The sequence below is a fragment of the Centropristis striata genome, chromosome 6, assembly GCF_030273125.1.
Source record: "Centropristis striata isolate RG_2023a ecotype Rhode Island chromosome 6, C.striata_1.0, whole genome shotgun sequence".
In the NCBI taxonomy this organism is placed as follows: Eukaryota; Metazoa; Chordata; class Actinopteri; order Perciformes; family Serranidae; genus Centropristis; species Centropristis striata.
This window is the reverse complement of record NC_081522.1, coordinates 33264853-33285979: the sequence shown is the minus strand read 5'-3', so window position 1 is coordinate 33285979 and position 21127 is coordinate 33264853. Positions and strand designations below refer to the sequence as shown.

Below are 21127 nucleotides of genomic sequence, written 5' to 3'. Positions count from 1 at the left end.
ACACTTCACAAATCACCTCAGGAAACAACTCCACCACACACACACAGACACACACACTCTACTTTCTGTGGAACACTTTGAATTACTAAAACAACAGCTTTTTGTTTAATGTAACTAGATTTCACAAGCAGAAAATCTGATAGAATGCATTTGAGCATTCCAGTGTCTACCTGTTATTGTTTCTCTCTGTCTGTCTGAAATAACTCTCTCTTATCTCCCCGTCTGGACATAAATTCTGGGTCATGGTCCTATTACAGGGTGGGGCTGTTATATAAAGATTTAAGAGGCTCTACCTGTCCACTGAGATCACATCAGTACGAGTACTTTGGAAGAGAAAATTAACTTTTTTTTTTAGAAGTAAAAGCCACATTTCTTAATTAAAACAGTATAGTATATTCCATTCTGAAGAGTCTATGCTTGCCTGGTAGCTTTTGCACAATTTTTTTTTGTGTCGCCATTATGTTAACATTGTGTAAAATCAGAAGAAAGCAATCATTCAGCACTGATCTTCTCCCTCCAAACTGGATATCCAGTTGTATCTTACCACCAGTGTCAGGGGATGGAACTTTAATTTGTTATAAAATTATAATATTTAGTTGGCATGTGATGTCTTGCAAAGAAATGTAAGTAATAATGTAATTGAAATGTAGAAACTATAGCCCTGCAGATTTGTAAAGTGTGTCATCTCCTGGAAATTTAGCTATAGGGACAAAACCGATTTTTTGCACCAGGCTGTAGACATGCTTATTTCTGCTGTAAAGCTGACCATTTTAACATAGGGTTCTATGGGAATTCACTCGCTGTTTGGAGGCCCTCTTAAGTGGCCATTAGAGGTGCTGCAGATATTCGCACATATGTTTGTATGTTTACTCAGCCTTATGTTGTTGTGTGTCATTTGTTCTAAAGTTCTTTATTTTACACAGTTATTTATCTCTTTCCTCCTCCCATTTTCCAATTAATAATGATGTCATGTTGTTCAAAAGTATTTTAAATGTTTTGTGAAGTTTTGAGTTTCCTCAGTAAAAGCAGCAGCCATCGAAATATGGAAACAGGCATTCACAAATGACTGTTGACTAGATTAACAGTTCATGTCTGATTCTCTCCTCTCCTCTCCTCTCCTCTCCTCTCCTCTCCTCTCCTCTCCTCTCCTCTCCTCTCCTCTCCTTGTTTCCTCTCCTCTTCTATCCCCTCCTCTCCTCTTGTTTCCTCTCATTTCCTCTTGTTTGCTCTCGTTTCCTCTCCTCGTTTCCTCTCCTCTCCTCTGCTGCTCTTGATTACTTGTTTCCTCTCCACTACTCTACTCTCGATTCCGTGGTTCCTCTCCTTTTTTCCTCTCGTTTCCTCTCCTCTCCTCTCCTCTTGTATCCTCTCTTCTCCTCTCCTCTCCTTCCTTAACTCACTTTCATTCCTGTCTTCTTTTTTTCCAAATTTATGTCTTCCACCACCTTTTATTCGTCCCCATTGCTCCATCCCTTCCAGTGTGTGGTAAATCTCATCAGTGAGCTTCAGGAGCAGATGTGCAGGTTTCAGGAGGAGATCAGCACTCGTATCCAGGAGAAACGAGCACTGGAGGAGATGGAGGCCCAGCAGGGGGAGCCCGTAGGCAGCCCAGCCCAGGGTCCCAGCCCTCAGGTTGGGTTAGCCAACTCAGACCTTAACCTCTCTGTCTCTGACGACCGGATGCACAATGGAGGACAGACTGTACACGTAGGGAGACTTGATGGATGAACTCATCTTCCCCTCCCTCCCAATCATTTCCTCTCCTCCTCTCTTCTTCCTTTTTAACCAGTCCACACACCACCTGGTATTTGTGAATTTCCACAGAATCAAACTAACAACCTTTCTTGTAGTGTGTCTGCAGAGTATCTGTGGGGGATCACTCTCTACCCTGGTTCTTCCACATATGGAGACTTTGATTGCTTTTTCCAAATACTTCAATTCATTTGAGGGGTTATTAAAATTGAGTCAGTAACGATAGCAAGGCACGATAATAAAATAATGAACACTACAGTAGCTACAAGCAGTGTGATCTACTGTAATTGACCGTTCGCAAAACTCCTCCCCCGAAGGCAATCATAACTTAGCCACCGTTACTAAGAGAAGAAGGTCCGTCAAGCTTTGAGTTCTGAGCAACAAGGTGACACGGTCTGACACCAGGTACCCTCAGAGGAGTCATTTTCCAAAACTCAAAAAACAAGATCAAAAGGCACACATATGTCTGCTCCAAGTTAAGCTAGCTAACAAACATGAGCTAACTTATGATTGTCTAGATGTGATAACCCAAACCGGATTTAACAGCTATGGTTCCTGTCAAGTAGTATTCTTACCACTACTAGTGCAGAACTAGTCCAACAAATTTATGTAAATGACACGTCTGTAAAATTGGCACGCTAATGTGGGGGCGGACCGTCCTCCCCGGAACGCGCCTTGTTCAATCTTACCTTAGCAACCATTACTAAGAGAAGAAGATCTGACGAGCTTTAAGTTCTGAGCAACAAGGTGAAACGGTGTGCATATGGGATTTGTAAATCTGACACCAGTTACCCTAAGAGTTTAGCAGGAGGAGTTGAGTCTAGTCTAGCTAGCTAACATGAGCTAACTAACGATTGTCTGGCTATGTTAGATGAGATAAACCAAAACCGGATTTAACAGCAATGGGTTTTGTCAACTCGTATTCATACCACCACTTGTGCAGAACTAGTCCAACAAACTAATGGTAATGACAGCATGTGTAATACTAGCACGCTAAGCCAGCTAGCAATGTTGCTAGGAGCTTAACATAATACAGGGCTGTACAGTGCTAATTGCTAGCGTCACTGAATCCCATATCGGCCAGCTGTATTATGTTATGATATCTTTCTATTTAACTTAGTGGTGTGAAACTAGAGTCTAATCTTATTTTGGCAAAAGGACGCTAACGGCGGTTAATTAGCCTAGCGATACCGTTTTCATGGATTGGTCACTTTCATCCCCTCGCTGTTAAAAAACGGGGGCTGCTGAGCATTGGGCAGCCTACCTCGCAGAGGTAAAAACACTGAACAGCGCCTGTTTGCTCTGTGGCTACTGACGGTCCTGGAAGCTTGACGGGCATAGCAACAGTAACTAAGGGGGCGGAGCTATTGTGAAGGGTCAACTGTAATTGTAGATGCTAAGGTCACAGTTATTCAGAAACTTGCAACTTTCTCCTCAAGTATCTGAAGCATGTGGAAAAACATCTGGATTTTGTCTTTATAAATTATTTCTGATTGGGGTTTTCACCAGGCATCAGGTTATTTTTTGATTTGAAGTGTTTTTCTTGCATGACAATGTTTGCTCTTCCTACTAACAAAGTTTACAACTGTCCGTTTCCTCCTGCACCTATCAGGTGGATGGGCCATGTTACTGTCCCTATGATAACAATATGTAATACTGTACAAGGTTTCCTTGGACAATGGCAATGTGCAGCTGGCAGACGTGCAGCCTCAACAGCTTTCAGTTGTGTTCTGGGTCATCTGGTTAATCTTTTTCTGGTTTCCGGTTCATAACTGCACGCTGTGGTATCTGTTTCAGGAGGATCATGTTTCCTATATTAACCACTGTACTGTTCAATCCTGGAGACCTTTATAACTGCACTGAATGTGGACCTGATGTTTGAAAACCCTCCCATTTACATGTGGCATGTGCCCAGTGCAATAATGTTGTTTATTTTGACATTAAGATGTGATTTACATAATTTTCTTTTTGCAGGATTTGCTACAAGAAGTAAATCAACTGAAGAGCAAAGTGGAGGAGCTGGAGGGAGAGAAGGGCCAGTATGAGAGGAAACTAAGAGCCACCAAGGTAAACTAACACGTAACATCATAGTTCTAAGATCTGTGAACCTGAACTGGTCAAATTTGTGTTTTATGAGTAACTGCAGTAGAGTAGTAGGAAAAATATATATGTGCTTCACTATTAGTGTTCCATATTCCAGTGCTCTGGTACTGTACATAGCTGTTGATGAATATGGGAATAATTACATCAGCATGTAATCTCATTGTATCAGATCTTTATCAAAGTTTGTAAAGTAATGTAATGTAGTTACCATTGGTGGAATGTAACTAACTAACCAAGTACTGTACTTATGTACAATTTTGAGGTACTTGTACTTTACTTGAGTATTTTCATTTTATGTAACTTTATACTTAAATATACTCAAATATTGTACTTTTTACTCCACTATATTTAGCTGACAGTTTCAGTTACTTTTCAGGTCGAGATTTAACATGAAAAACATTTTATTTTTTAAAAATTAAACCTCATTAAAGTAAGTAGTTTAAATGACCCCTACCTTGAGCCAATTAAAACACTGCTTACATAAATGCATCAATAATAATATTGTAAAATCCAATAATATATTTAGAATATATAAAACAATCTGAGTGGGGCCATTCTGCATAATGAGTAATTTTACTTTTGATACTTTAAGTACACTTTGATGCTGATACTTTTGTAGTTTTACTTATTTTACTTTCGAATGCATACTTTTTCTGTAGTGGAGTAATTTGACAATGTGGTATAAGTACTTTTAGCCATGTCTGTAAAGAGGAGACTTGTGAGAACACAGAGAGCCTATTTTCATTGAGATAGCATGACGTCAGAGGTCACATGAACGCTTTAAAAATCACCATGAGCATCAAAAAATTGTGAAATTTTGCAGAATTATTTTGACAAATTACTTACATACTTGGTGCCTATAGATTCCTTAGGTCTTCTCGGTCCATATGATACAGTATATCCAGTTTATTCATAAAAGTGAGCCCATTACAGCCTCCGCAGTGGCAAAAACAGTGAAAATACTGACGCCAGATACCAATACTTGGCGGCCATGAATTGATATACAATATTGCCACGTAAAATATCGCAATACTATGCTGTACCGATTTCCCCCTCACTCCTCTACATGGCAGTAGGCAGATGTAACATGCAGGGATGTACAAAAAAGCCTCTTCAACCCATACCATAAAACCAACGAAGTCAGGCATTTTTTAATTGAATGAGCAATTTTTGGGTGTTTTTGGCCATTTACAGTCTCTTTACTTTAACAAACTCCTCCTATAGATTTAACCCGATCTATTTCAAACTTGGTCAGTACAATCTTAAGACCTTTGTGATTAAAAATTATAAACAGTGAGTTTCATTTATTTTTAAAGTATGTTGGCGTGGTATGGCAGCGAAAACTGTGTATTCGCCATGAACAGAAATCTGTCTAACTACAGAATACAATATCCAATCTTCCCTAAATGTCTCATGCATGATGACAGTGTGGACCTGAACATGTCAGTATTGACACATCTCATGTTAACATTGACGCATAGACATAGCAGACCCCTACCGACCATTTGACGTTTACTCATTTTTATTGATTTCCACATAAGTCAGTCTGACATATTGGTATTTTCTGAGGTCTGTACTATAGGCTGAAATAATGGTTTGATCAACACGGCTTCATAGTGAAGGACCGGCAGGGTTTTAACACATTTTGATAGAAAAGTATCTCTCTCCTAACATATTGTTTGTTATTGCAAACTGCCATTGCTTTCTCTGTGCTTACAGTGCTTCCTTCCTCCTCTCCCTTTCCTTACATCTACACCCCCTCTTCTTCTCTACTAACCCCTCTCTGCGGCTTGCTCTCTTCACTTTTTTCTGCTCTTCCTTTCTTCCTCATGTTTGAATCATCCCCCCATCATTACCCTCTTCTCTTGTCTCTGCTCTCTCTAGCTTTCTATCTCTTGCTCTCTCCATGTGTGTTACCAGTCCCTCATGACCCAGCTGTCCAGCCTCAAGCTGACTGTGGAGCACACGCAGCTGGAGAAGCAGCACTGGGAGGAGCGCTGGCGCAGCGCACAGGTGCCTCCTCTTCCTTCTACTCTCCCTCTTTTTTCTGCCTCTCTTCTTTCTAGCTCATTACTTCTGTGTTCATTTCGTTCCTCTGATTAGTCCTGTTGCTAATACTCTGCATTCCTCTGCCTACCTCTTCCCCACCACGGCTCTCCTTTGGCCCATGTGCTTCTCAACTTCTTTCTTTTTTTTCTTCCTAATTTACTTATTTTGCACTTTGCAGCTCTTCTTTTCTTCATCCTCTTTGTTTTGCTTTTGTTGGTCTTGTGAAGTATGGTTGAAGTTCCCCCTTAAAATCACAAGAGGTGTGAATCCCCAGAGGCCCGATACTTGAGTCACGATACCATATTATTGCAATTTTAAGCATTTTGTGATATAGTATTGCGATACAATATATTGGGTTTTAACTGTTTCACTGCATTTTGTGTCCACAAAATTAAATTCAGTCAAGAATTGTTTTGTCAAATAAGAGAAAATTCTCAGTCTGTTCATCTCACTTCAGTCTTTTTATTTCTCCACAATGAGAGTCAAACCCACAGACTGACCAACAAAGTATTCAGTCAAACTGAACTGAGCTGATATCAAACATGTATGGACGACAACAACTGCAGCATTTTATCAAACTTTCCTCAACTTTAAGCTTCACTGATCAGAATTTTTTTGAATGAAACATAAAAAAAGCCAAACTTTGCAGCGTTATTTCGACAACTTCCCGACACGATATCCTGACACATGGTGCCTACAGATTCCTTAGATCTTCTAGTTGCATATGATACCAGTATCTCCAGTATATTCCTAAACGTGAGGCCGTGACTGACCGGCCATCGGAACACTAAATATTACTTGGCAGCCATGGATCGATATAATATTGCCACAGAAAATATTGCGATACTATGCTGTATCGATTTTTTCCCCACCTCTACAAATTACAAATATTCTTGTTGTGAGGAAAGGGAGACAGAGAGACAGGAACAACAACTAGATAGTGAAATATTCTGATTCTGATCTAAGAAGGTATGTGTGCTCGTGTTTCAGCGTGAAGAAGCAGGAAAAAGGCAAAATCCAATCTTCTGCTTCTGACGTCTCTCTTCCTTACTCTCTTTTTTGTTGCCGTGGATATTGTAAATAACTGTGATTGTGATGTGTGTGATCATCCAAATTACCCAGATTGGATAATTATTGCTCACCATGTTAAAGTGTGAACCTAAAGCTGCTTTTAGGCTTCTTTGGCTTCACGGTTTTGATGGTGAGGCAGCTGGAGGAGGTGTTAGGTTTGTGTTTATGGCATACACACCAAGTGTAAACAAACGTCTGTGCACACACCTGTTTTCTGACACCTGTTGTCTCCAACTGTCATTCTTCGACAGCTTTGTCCGTATAATGGGTTGTCCCTTTCTCGTAAACTCAGATCACAACAAGCCCTCTGTTTTCCTGAAATTAGGTGCAAGTAAAATTACAAGTTTTAAAAGAAAGGCACACATTGTTGCAACAAATTTTCACCAGAGGTGAAAGTGCATGTCATGGTTTTATTTTAAGCACTGGCCATCAGTAGCCTGGGTATACCCATACTGCCTTGCACGCTCGATTTCATTTCGAACCTGCAGGAGGTCTGGCAACGAAGACCGTTTCTTAGCCCTGTTTTAGGGATCCAATCACAGAACGGGGAGGGACGGCAAGACGATGATGCATACTACTCGACAGATGGAAGCTTGTAGTTTTGTAGTTTTCTTACAGATCCAACATGGCTGCAGCAGACGCAAAACTCTCTTTGGATCTAGGTGTAGACGGCGTTTTAAATAGTTTAGAGCGAAAGTTGATTTTAAGAGAAGAACAACGTTTGACTTTACACTCCTGTTTCACCACCAAAAAGGATGTTTTAGCCTTTCTGTCGCTCTCCATACGTCATCTGGTATAACTGATGCGATTGGCTAAGAGCTACGTACAGACGCTTTTGATAGACATTCGTAGCGCCCAATAAACGGCTCTGGAGGATCGTAAACCACGCCTCCTCTACGGAGAAATGAATGGCTGGTTTCCAGACTAGATCTCATTTGTGATATAGTCTGGCGTTAGCCAGGCTAGGCCATCAGGGCACCCTGACACTGATGGTCTTTATTGAGAAGCCAACATTGAAAAGAGAGACGGCAAACAAGGGGGAATTGGTAAATGGAGTGCACTTATATAGCGCTTTTATCCACTTCACTCATTCACCCATTCACACCCATTCATACTGGTGGCCGAGGCTACCAGGGCACACTGGTGCCACCTGCCACCATTGGGAATTCATTCACACACAGATGAAAGCAGCATCGGGAGCAATTTGGGGTTCAGTATCTTGATCAAGGATACTTCGACATGTAGACTGCCATGGTCAGGAATTGAACCATCAACCATCCGATCGGTTGATGACCGCTCTACCAACTGAGCCACAGCTTAGAGAGAGAACGGGATCAAAGCATGAATGTTGCAGCACCAAATCCATTTAAACAGTTAGTCCTTAGTTCATCATGCTCAACATGTGAGCTTCAGTTGAAGTGATAAGAGGTATTACTGCAAGTGTGACCAAGCCTAAATGGTAGTCATAAGGCAGTCAGGTCAGTCATGTGCAAGTTAATAAAACCACATTAATAGAAAGAAGAGCTAATGTTGGACTGCATGGGGTGCCTCTGGGATAGAGTTTCTGGTGACACACATGGATTTTTCTGTCTAATATTATTTCAATATCAGATAGAGAAATCTCAATCAGACAACTCACGTTATGCAGTATTCAGTCATGGAAAAATTATCAGACCACCCTTGTTTTCTTCAGTTTGCTGGGGAGGCTGTGTGGGTGGGACCAACAAGATGGTGAACCACTTGACACTTGAAAATTTGACACTCCTTGAAGGCAGGTGTCAAAGTAGAGGTGATTTAAGTTAGGGCTGGGCGATATGGACCAAAAGTCATATCCTGGTATCTTTACGCTGAATATCGATATACAATATATATCCTGATATTTTTATCTCAAAGTGAGAGCAAATGTTCAAAGTCAAATATGACATGTCACAAGTAGTTTTTATTGAAACCGTTTATTTAAGTGAACATAAATACTGTATAACAACAGGAGTATATATATATTTTTTAAATCAAAGTTCCATAAAGTGCACATTTAAAGAAAAAATATCTTAAATAAAAATAGCCTATGAAATAAAATAGGCCAATCTTTTCCTGAAATAAATATATTTATATGAGAAAAGAATAACAAACATTACAAAAAAAAACTAAATATGACAAACCCTAGTAAGGGCAGCATTTATATATAAAGAAAGAAGAAAAAAATGCGATATGGTCTAATTCCATATCACATTTTTAAAATATCGATATATCTTATATATCGATATATCGCCCAGCCCTAATTTAAGTCAAGTTAAAGAACAAATCAAAAGTATAAATACATTGTTATGCAACAGAAGCCTGGTGGTAGAGCTTCATGTTCAACACATTTTCAGCAGGACAAGTCCAGCTGCCATGGACTTAAACTCCTTACGAGTCCTAGTTACCCAATGACCTGGAAGAATAACACAGTTCACCGACACGTGCTCTGTCTTCCTCCACAGGTAGAAATATCAGAGCTGCAGCAGCTCCTGGCCTCCAAAGACGCTGAGATCGAATGCCTGCAGACCCAGCTGCTGGCCAGAGGAGACTCAGCCGACGCCAACTCAGAGAGAGGTACAACACGGACAGTCACATGTACAGACACGTCGCTTTAGATCTACGTCTATCAGTGCTGCTGTGTGCATCCTGTAACATTTAATCAACATGTTCCTCTCTATCCTGCTGTTGACTTGTGTTTGACTCTCTGCTGACCTCTGCTGTAGAGGAGGTGTATATCAAACAGCTGATTAACAAATGTAAGACATGGTGTGATGTTGCTACGGGTCTAATTTTCAACCAAACTGCTCTGCATATACAGTCACAGATTTATTTATTTTTAAAAGACCATTGTTTTCTGCAATATCTTGCTCATTTTAATGCCTGGCACGAATAAAGGTACATTTATGTGGACAAATATAATCATAACAACAAAAATAGAGTTTAATTTAAGAGCTGATATGTAGACATTTTCCATGGTTTTTTTGATAATGATTTTGGTTATTATCAAGAAAACCATGGAAAATGTATCGTTAGTTGTACCAGGCGTTAAAATGAACAAGAAATTGAAGAAAACAATGGTCTCTTTTTTTTCTATGACTGTATATTTGCCACCTGACAACTTGATTTTTCAGTTTTTGTCATGATATGTAACTTTGTAACAAAAGTATACTTGTATTGAAAAGTGTTCAACAAATCCAAAACGTAAAAAAACTAAAAGTGGTCACTTTAAGAATAGTAGGCTCTGAATCAGGTGTTTGTTTAGGAGTGTTTGGTTTGAGATTGGACCACAACTGACCGAACGTCAGTTTGTGTTTGTTATATTAAACATTCCAGCTTTATCAAACCAAAGTGCAGTAAGACTCGACGTTCCATTGCATGGTTTCCAAACAGCTTCTCTGAGTGTTGAGCAGTGCAGCATGGGATGGACCTACATGGAGGATATCATCCACTTATACCACTTGCCATCAAAATTGAATATTTAATACCCAATGGGAAAGTTAAGGCTGGATTAAAAGTTCTGACAAATTCTGGAATCAGGAGAATAGTTTTTGTGATCCACCGAGCTCCACAATATTATATTATTATATAAAAAATGCCTCTCCAGCTGAGGTAATGAGGTAGTCCTCTACTACATTAGAAATGTCAGACAAACAATGTCATAGCTGATGTAGCTTCTAGAGGTGGGGAGAAACGATACAGCATAGTATCGTGATATTTTGCGTGGCGATATTATATCGATTCATGGCTGATCCAAGTATCTATATTTTGTTTCGATATTTTGTATCTATATTTTGAAAGTTTGATAAAATGCTGCAGTTGTTGTCGTCCATACATGTTTGATATGAGTTCAGTTCAGTTTGACTGAATACTTTGTTGGTCAGTCTGTGGGTTTGACTCTCATTGTGGAGAAATAAAAAGACTGAAGTGAGATGAATAGACTGAGAATTTTCTCTTATTTGACAAAACAATTCTTGAGTGAATTTAATTTTGTGGACACAAAATGCAGCTGGCAGTGGTATCAGTGTCTATAAACCTCCATGTACAGTACCAGCTAACACGTCAGATTTTAACTTGAGTCTTATTTGATTTGCATAAGCAATCTTAAAGGGGTATTCCAGCAATCAAGTATTTAGCAAATTAGCCCTTCAATGTAAATTGTAGGGACTCAACCAAGAAATAAAGAAGTCCATGCAGCAAAAGATAAGATGTCCTGACTTTTAGTCTTTAGTATGGATCAAGATCCAAAAACACTGGTTTCTGCATTCACCACAATGCAGAAAAAAAAAAATCATCAGGTCCTTCATATCTGATAAATTCTGTATCAGCAGTACGTTTTCTTTATATTCTGAATTTATAGTCCAATCTGAGATAACCCTACAATGGCATATTAGGGCCAAGTATGAAAAAAAATAATATATATATATATATATATAAGGACCCGGAGAGGGGGATGATATTTCGATAAAAATGTTGCAAATATATGAGGTTAAAGTGGCAAATCTGTGAGAGAAAAAAAGTAGCAGATTATTTATGAGATTAAAAGTGGCAAATCTAGGAGAAAAAAGTAGCAGATTTTTGTGAAAAACGTGGAACAGATATAATCAGCTATATCCTTCATCTGTCCATTGCGTTGTATTAGTAATGTCAAATTAGTAATGTCTCTTCAAAGTCTGGATACTCATGATAATATGGTGATTCTGGGCTAAAACCACGAGTATTTCCTTATTGCTAAATCCAATTGCAAAGTATAATTTCATTAAGTCTCTTCCTACAGACATAGTACACGGCATGCAGCAGATTCTGTGGTGATGTAGTTCCTTGGAAAACAAAACACTAGCCTATTTTTCCGACTCCTTTTTCTCATAAATCTGCAACTTTTGTCTCCTAGATTTGCCTTTATTCCTCTAAATATTACCCCCCTCACCCGGGTCTGTATGTTTATTATTTTTCCATACTTGGCCCTAATATGCCGCCGTATAACCCTGACAGCATCACATAATTATTGTAAATTATTGTCTCACAGACTTGTATTTACAGCCCAAGTAGTAATAGTAAATGTATTATTATGTATAAGATTGGTGGAGCTCCCCTTTAAGATGCCTTTCTGTGTTTAAATGGATACTGAATGAAATCTTTGTGCATGTTTGTATTGTGTTTCTTGTAAAAGCCACATTTCTATAAGTGTAGATTTAGGACTCCAGAAGATTTTTGGTGGCATTACTGCTTCACAGCATGAAAAGCTGCAGTGTTTGTCACAGGTGATGGTGTGTGTACGGGCAGCGACGCTGTCAGTTTCTATTTGCTTTACTTGTTTATTCACATTAGCATGGCTGTCCTGTCCGTCATCAGCATCGCATTAGGCACCCATCAGATTCACTACATTAACATGACGGTACTGTCGGTCCAAAACAACATTTAAACACCTTGTTTTTCTTTGTTAGACCAAGAATACCAGAGGCTGAAGGTGGGAATGGAGACATTGTTAGCTGCAAATGATGAAAAGGTAAATGTTTTTTTACACTACTGCTATAATGTGTTTGTTTCATGCAGGATTTTTTTCAGCAGTGGGGGTAAAGGGTTATTTGTTCCCTGGATGGTGTGTGCGTGTAAATATCAATCAGCAATTTAGAGAGTATAAAACTGACATTCGACTGCAAAACAAGCTTTAGAACCAGTGTTTCCCACAGGATTTTATGAGACTATAATGGGGGACCCGAACCAACTAGGGGGTCCGGGGGCCTGCTCCTCCGCAGAAATTGTTAGCCGTAAAAGCCTAAATTTGGTGCCTCTTGCACATTTTAATGCCACTATTCCATCTTAAACACCGATATATTTCATTCATACTGTGGTGGATTCTGTTAACACAGTCATGAGCTCTTATTTTGAAAGCTAAATGTGTTTAGCGACAGGAAGTAATTCATTGGTTAGTAATTAATATTAACTTTTTATTGACACTCTTAGGAGGTGTTTTTTACTTTGTAAATGTAGTCCTTATTAAAGTCTGTCCAGGCTACTCACAGTTGAAAATTCTATAGTCTCAACCATCAAGAAGCTTGAACTTTTTCCTTTATTATTTATTAAGTTTTATTTGTTTATGTATTTAAAAAAAATAAAGAATAGAATAGCCTTTATGTGCTTCCTTTCATGTATTCATAAATGAATTTTCTGTTTGTGAAAATGCAGTAAAATAATGTTTACTGGAACATCGCTTTTATTTTGAAGGCGGGTCTAACATGTTCTTACCGTAACGCTTAGTAAATACATGCACTGGGAAAACAAGTGGAGGCTCGTCCTAGGGCTGGGCAATATGAACCAAAAGTAATAACCCGATATATTTATCCTGAATATCGATAGACGATATATATCCCGATATTTTTATTGCAAAGTGAGAGCAAATGTTAAGTCAAAGTCAAATATGACATGTCACAAGTAGTTTTATTGAAACCGTTTATTTAAGTTAACATAAATACTGTATAACAACAGGAGTACCTTTTTAAAAAAAATCAAAGCTCCATAAAGTTCACATTTAAATAAAAAAATATCTTAAATAAAAATAGCCTATGAAATAAAATAGGCCAATCTTTTTCAGAAATAAATATATTTACATGAGAAAAGAATAACGAACATTACAAAAGAACTAAATATGACAAACCCTAGTAAGGGCAGCATTTATATATAAGGAAAGAAAATTGTTTTAACTATATCGATAAATGCAATATGATCTCATTCCATATCACATTTAAAAATATATAGATATATCTTTTATATCGATATATTGCCCAGCCCTAGCTCGTCGAATGTAGCTGAAAGACTGATGTCCAGTTTGAGAGTTGTTCATTAAAGAAGTCCCATTTTTTGTGTCTTTCTGAAAACAGGACCGACATATAGAGGAACTGACCATTCTGCTCGGCCAGTACAGAAAGATGAAGGAGGTCCTTGCACTCACACATGGTAGGAGTTACATCCTTTTTGTCTGAGTTTTGAAATTAAAGTACAATATAGAAGACAATCATCTTTTCTTCTGAGTTTTTGTAATTGTGTAATAGTTGTGTGTTTACCACCAGGGAGTAGTGAAGAGGAGCTGAGCAGTTTAAGACTCAGAGCCATCACACACAAAGCACAATCTGATATCGTCATGTCAGAGGTAGGACGACAACCTTTTTTTTACAGCCTCTAACTTTGCAGTATTATGCAGTAGTCAAAACACGTCATAATCTGTGTATCATCTCGTAGGATTTGTGCCCTGAAGATAACTTACTTTCCCGAGAGCAAAAAAACCCCTGAAAAAACAAAATTATGTTTTGTCTCATAGATGTCATCGAGAGGTTCTTCTCCACTGATGCTATCTTCATCTCCGTACCAGAGAGAATTGGACTCTAGGTAAAAAACACTCAAAATACACATGCATACACACATCTGTTATTATAAAAAGGCAGATGTAATGTGTTTTTCTCTACTCTAGCTTTTGTCTTTCTCACAGAGAGACCTGAGACTTTTATATTGTTTTTAAACTGCCAGTTTTAAAGCATCTGTACTGAAAAATAAAGAAACTGGAGATTAGTTCAATATTTCATGAACATACAAAGTAAATAACAAAGCAAATTAAATAAGATGAACATAGAAAAATATAAAAACAAGTTTTATTCAACAGTACAACAAATGTTTGAGAGTGTTTTTGCAGGTATGCAAAACCGAAAAATAAACAAATTGTGAGATTTATTGTTGTTAGAAAGCCCACGCTGTTGATGTTTCCAGTCAGTAACAACTTGTTTCTCTGTACGTCTTCATATGTCCCACGCTCTTGAACGCACCATAGCCATTCTGACGCTACTGAATGCACCATACCTGTGCGTGAATTGCCGTGCTGTGAATGTTAGTTTTCTCTCCTTTACTCTTTCCCAACATTCACCCGTACCTCCCTGGTTTATTGCTCAAAATCATGGCTGACAGGATATTGTGTTGGGAAGTTGTCGAATTGAACGCTGCAAAATTAGGCTTTTTTATGTTCCCTTCAAAAAAAAATCAGAGCAGTGAAGCTTCAAGTTGAGGAAAGTTTGATAAAATGCTGCTGCAGTTGTTGTCGTCCGTACATGTTTGATATCAGTTCAGTTCAGTTTGACACTCTGTGGGTCATCTCACAATTTACTAGTAATCCTACTCTTTGTATGCCTTTTTTGTAGTTTCCAGAACTCCATGGACACCTCGCTCCTGTCTACTGGGGATACTAGCTTTCTAAATGGGTCATGGTAAGTAGAATCCTCTTGTATGTTTGTATTTCACTCAACTTCTGCAATACTCATACTGTATGTGTGCTATATAAAAAGTTGTAATATGGTGGCATTCAATGCATTCATCATTTGATTTTTCTCACCCTGAAGTCTGTTTTTTTGCCTCCAGGCACCGGCGCAGGTTGCTGTCCAGCAGTCTCGAAGAGTTGCAGAGTGGATCCTTAAAAAAGGTTTGTTCATGCGTAATAAACTAACTGGCTTTTTATTTTACTGTCATCTAATATAACTATCTAATCCAGGCATGTTCACACTATTACTTAAAGGGCCATGCTGCTGCTAGGGCTGGACGATATATATATATATATATAAAAAATAATAAAAAGTGCACTTTATGGAGCTTTGATTTTTAAAAAAAAAGGTACTCCTGTTGTTATACAGTATTTATGTTCACTTAAATAAACTGTTTCAGTAAAACTACTTGTGACATGTCATATTTGGCTTTGACTTTGACTGAACATTTGCTCTCACTTTGAGATTAAAATATCAGGATATATATCGTATGTCGATATTCAGCCTAAATATATATGGGGGTATGACTTTTGGTCCGTGTCACCCAGCCCTAGCTGCTGCAGATTTTTGTTCCAACCAATCAAGAACACACCTGATTCTGCTGATCAGCTGTTTGAACCCTGAGATCAGTTGATTAAATGACTAAAATGCCCTTTCTAGAATAGTTTGGACATCCCTGATCTATTCCAATCTAATCTAATCTAATATATGTACAGTCATGAAGAAATGATTAGAACATTGTTTTCTTCAATTTCTTGTTCATTTCAATGCCTGGTACAACTAAAGGTACATATTTTTGGACAAATATAATGTTAACAAAAATAGCTCATACGAGTTTAATTTAAGAGCTGATATCTAGACATTTTCCATGGTTTTCGTGATAATAACCAACATCATTATCAAGAAAACCATGGAAAATGGCTAGATATCAGCTCTTAAATTAAACTCTTATGAGCTATTTTTGTGGTTATCATTATATTTGCCCAAACAAATGTACTTTTAATTGTACCAGACATTAAAATGAACAAGAAATTGAAGAAAAAGAGTGGTCTAATAATTTTTTCCATGACTGTATGTCTAATCCATTTTGCTAAATCTGCTGCTTCTTAAATGACTAAATACAACAACTTTTTTCTTTTGAAATAACATGAAACATTGTTGTTCATTTGATCTGAATGTATGATTGCTAACCTCGTAACTCTGTGTGTATGTTTGTGTGCGTGTGTGTCTTTGTCTGTGTGTGTCTGTGTTATGTGCTGTAGGCTGTAGTAGAGATCCAGCCAATTGAAACTGAATCAGACACGGGGGCAGAGGTACTGATCAGCTGCATGACTTCACAAAACCCTAACCTTCCCCTAACCCTCAGAAACACAACCTCTGTGCATTTCTAAGGGTTTGATTTTTTGTGTAATTCAAAATATACAACAACTGTAAATTAATAATTCAGTGTGTACCCAGTGAAAAGCAACGTTCACCTTGTGAGTTTTCCTCCTGAGTCATAAAAGAGATGTCTCCTATGTGACCACAGCTCATTCACACACACATTCCTTCTTTGCTCCGCACATATTCATGCACACACACACACACACACACACCCATAAAGGGCCATGACCCACCTGAAGTGGCTGTCAGTAGTGCTCAGCATCACGGCTGCCTCCTCCATGTTTCTCTCTGCTGGCCTTTCTCCTCTTGTTCCTTCGGAGCCCCGGCAACTTTGATGCCTGGTCAGATCCTGGCACCGTCAGACATTCACCCTTCAAATGATACTTTGTTATGCAACAGAGCAAAGAAAAAAAAAATCAGGACGCTTGTTGTTATCATGAAAGATATCCAGATGATTTTTATATGATTAAAACAATGCATATCACAAGATTGGCAACATTCCTACTTCTTCTATTCTTCTATTCTATTCTTCTATTGGCGTAAGGGTTTCCCATTAATAGACGCCACTGTAATAAATTATTCTGTAGTCATTTCATTTTACTTAATATATTTGATAAAATGTATTAAATATAAATGCATCCTTGATTTTGAGGCAGTTGTTTAAGTAACTTTAATATAAAATGTTTGAGATAGAATCTACTTATTTTGATCACATTAAATATAATCTTTATGTGGATGTAATTCTAAATCAAGATAATTTTGAATGAATCCAACACAATAGAATTAGCCCGTTTTTAATTGACAGGCACTTCCTGTTAAGTTGTTATTAACTCAACTTGTAATGTTGTTAGTTTTAATTAATAATATTGCGTGCAATCTGTTGCCTCAATTTTATTGAGTAGCTATTGTTTATCTTGCATGGCAAATTATTTGGCTCTTACCAAGATAAAAAAGTTAATTTATTTTTTGTTCAACATGCTTATTTCTAGATTTAACAATCTTAATTCAAGAAATCTTGTCAAGTGAAATTATTTGTCCATGCAGCAAGATAATATCCCTCAGATTTAGTGTTTTATGTTGTTTTTAGACAGCCCTTTTTTGCAGTGTGGCGACCCGCCATAGTCTCATGTGCTGCGCTAACGTCACATTTCAAGCTACTGAAAGTATATTTACACCATTCATAATATAAAGTTATTTTGTGTTGTGTCAGTCAGTCAAAACCCCGACACACCTCTCTGTTCTCCTCCGAGACATTGGTGCACATTCACACACTTACACACGTGCTGAATTTACAGAGCTGCCAACCCAACTGCGCTTCAAATCAGTTCCAGCATGATAGAGAAACGTGTACACACCTGTCCAGGCCTGTCAATGATCTAAACACAATGTTGTTTACGCCGTTCTGTAGCTGCGAGCTAACATTGGCTAACAATTAAAGTTGTTTTAATCACAAAAGGGTAAACTGTGACGAATTAATTCCTGTCGCTAAACACATGCAATTTTCAAAATAAGAGCACATGGATGCGTTAACAGAATCTACCACAGAATTTACTAGAAGACTGTCAAAATAAGATGCCTGCTGGTACTGCATGTCCTAGTGGAAAGCATGTTGATGCAATTAAAAATGTCACAGTAGGATAACAATAAAGATTGTATAATTCGGTATTTAGCTCTCAAAGTGCTCAAGATTGATGCATTTTACTTAAGAAATGTACAAAATTTTCTCCTGGGAGGCATGCCCCCGGACCGCCCTAGATGGTTTATTTTTATTATTTGATAATACTTCCATTTTTCACTGAAGATTCAAGAGTGAATTATTTTTATTTGGCAACTGTTGGGATTAGCACTTTACACTACATTTTGATTTTGATTTTGTCACACGATTTTTGTCTATTTATACAGACTAAAAAATCATGTTTTCTGTAAATTTTTCAGTATTTTGTAATATCGTTAAGAATATCAGTATCGCAAAAATACCCTGAAATATTGTGATATTCTTTTAGGGCCACATCGCCCACCCCTACTTTAGATGTATAGTAAATGTGATATACAGAAAAACAAATTGAAAATTTGAAATTGCTATAAATTGTCAAAGAGTATCAGAAGCAGATAACTAACAAATGCAAGAGAAAATACAACTTTGTTTTGAGTACTGTTTATTTGAATTCCAAGCTGGAATCAGTGAATAGTAATAACTTAATGAGGAAGCTTCAGTTACTACACTTTCATTGTTTGTAATTTATCTGAAATGCGGTTGCTTGACCAGAAAAATAACGCACTGTTTTCTTGTTTTATATCCTCCAGATTCCACTCATGGAACTAAGCAAGTACCAGACTCTGCCGGGGAAACTAAAAAGTAAAAAGAAGGAGCCGAGGGCCGAGCTGAACGGAGACAGAGACGGAGAGTATTCATCTCCCGTCCACGCTCACAACCAGGACTACACTTTTAGTGAGTTCCAACAGGAGATTAACAGAGCTGTTTCATTTATTCACCCATTGAGGAGATAATTGTCAGTATTTGCTACAATTGAAGAAGTAATTGATAAGGTAAAAAGATAAATAAGTTAAGGACAAAAAATATTCTTGCATGAGGCCTTTTTTTCAAATAGTATGTCATTGCTGCAAGCCCCACAAATTAACTTCTATTCACTTCAGTTGTGTATCATTCTCTGGCAGATAAATTCTTTTAAGTTCTTGAACAGACCCCCAAATAATTAACTGTAACTGCTGAATGACTAACAACTAACGTTTCTCCCACTGCTTCCTTCTCCGGCCCTTTCCCCTGTCTGCCTGTCTGTCTGTCTGTCTGTCTGTCTGTCTGTCTGTCTGTCTGCTTCGCTCTGGGATTGCTCTTTTTCTCTGTTTGTGTTCTGGCTTCAGTTCGCTGCAGGAGTGCCAGTGCTCCAGCTTTAGGTACTGTATGCTCCCATAAAAAAAATTCAAATGTCAGCACTGAAAAATGCACTTTCAGGAGACAGAGTCCATTAATGTTATTCAATCACACTATACTCTAAAGCCGGCCTGGGATTATTATTAGGACTCCTTCAAGAGCTGTCGAAAGTTAATGCTCGGCTTTCTCGCATCAGCGTTCACTGAAACTCCAGCACACACACACACTTAAAGCTAATAGGCGTATAAGTGCGGCCCGCACAAAGCCAGAGCTTGAAGCAGGAGGGTAATCAGAGGGCGAGGAGTGCAAGCTTAAGGATGTGTGCAGTTCAACTAGCTTAGACATCCAAAGTAAACAAAGATGCAGCCTGACTTCCCCCCTCGCTCTCACTGCACCGTCTCACCAGCCAACTCTCTCCGACTGTCTGAAACAGGATGACAAATAAAGTAAACAGGTGTCAAATTAAAAGAATTACCTACCTTCCCTTCAAATATTTATACAGATGTAATGAGATGGCAACAGAAGTGAGTTTGTTTTAGCACCACCTTGGTTACATCAAGGTGTGAGAGCTCTGTTCAGTGTTTTTAGGGTTAACTCTATGGAGTCTTGGGCTATTTTGTCCATTTTTTAGTCATTTTCATCCTGCCAGTATACGCCACTTAAATTTTTTTTTGAATGCCATGTTGGTTTTTCAGCACAACCTCACCTATATGACCTGAAAATTATTTTTTCATCCTGACTTACTGGATCAACAATTTGAACCTAAAAGAAACAAAGAAAAAAACAACATGGCCTCACAGGAATCCGTGAAATAGCCACGGATTCGCTTAACTCAAAATCCGTGAGATAGCCACGGAATCACTCAAATTTCCGTGAAACTGACACGGATTTCGCTACAATGCAAGTTAATGACAGTCATATCCCGTGGCTATTCCAACATACAAAGTGATTATGGACATTCACTGAGTGAATATTTAGAAAATAAAACATATATTTCTCGCTAGAAATGTGATCAAAATCCATTTTTATGCAGAAACTAAGTCAAAATATTGAGTTTTTTTCACTAAAAATGAGAGAACTGTCCGCCATGTTTTTTGTTCTGACCGCCAGGACCTTGAAAGTCACGTGACTTGGAACAAACCAATAGGAAAAAATATCCATGGAATAGCCACGGGATATGACTGTCATTAACTTGCATTGTAGCGAACTCCGTGTCAGTTTCACGGAAATTTGAGTGATTCCGTGACTATTCCACGGATTTTGAGTTAAGCGAATCCGTGGCTTTTTCACGGATTCCTGTGAGACCAGGTTCCACATGGCTTTAAGGGCCAGCAAAGAGCCACCAATACTCTCTGTATCTGTAGGAAAAAAACAAGTTTTTCTTTTAAACAAGCAGACTTAATCTCGTCTGAGTTTTTGGCCCAGTTTGGATAACGCGCCTCAGGGTCGTGGATTTGCATGTTGCTGCTTTACACACTGTGTTCAACGTTTATTTTGGAGATATACAGGGTGTGACTAATCCTCCCTTCTGCTTTATTTTTGCTCGCTTTCTTTTCCTTTTCTT

The 21127-nt window shown here is 38.2% G+C and overlaps 1 protein-coding gene across 7 annotated transcripts in view; it reads left to right on the top strand.

The window, feature by feature from the left end:
• Positions 1–21127, top strand: part of ppfibp2b (PPFIA binding protein 2b) — a 93274-nt gene that overhangs the window by 53718 nt on the left and 18429 nt on the right. For 3 of the 7 annotated variants that reach the window (XM_059334296.1, XM_059334295.1, XM_059334292.1), the window contains exons 7-16: positions 1480–1707; positions 3727–3819; positions 9456–9567; positions 12435–12496; positions 13869–13944; positions 14058–14137; positions 14306–14373; positions 15174–15239; positions 15391–15451; positions 18978–19122. In XM_059334296.1, the coding sequence (XP_059190279.1) occupies positions 1480–1707; positions 3727–3819; positions 9456–9567; positions 12435–12496; positions 13869–13944; positions 14058–14137; positions 14306–14373; positions 15174–15239; positions 15391–15451; positions 18978–19122 (991 nt within the window). Of the gene's footprint in view, positions 1–1479; positions 1708–3726; positions 3820–5739; positions 5869–9455; positions 9568–12434; positions 12497–13868; positions 13945–14057; positions 14138–14305; positions 14374–15173; positions 15240–15390; positions 15452–18977; positions 19123–21127 lie in introns of all 7 variants that reach the window. The other 4 variants (XM_059334291.1, XM_059334290.1, XM_059334293.1 and 1 more) reach the window with 3 other exon arrangements.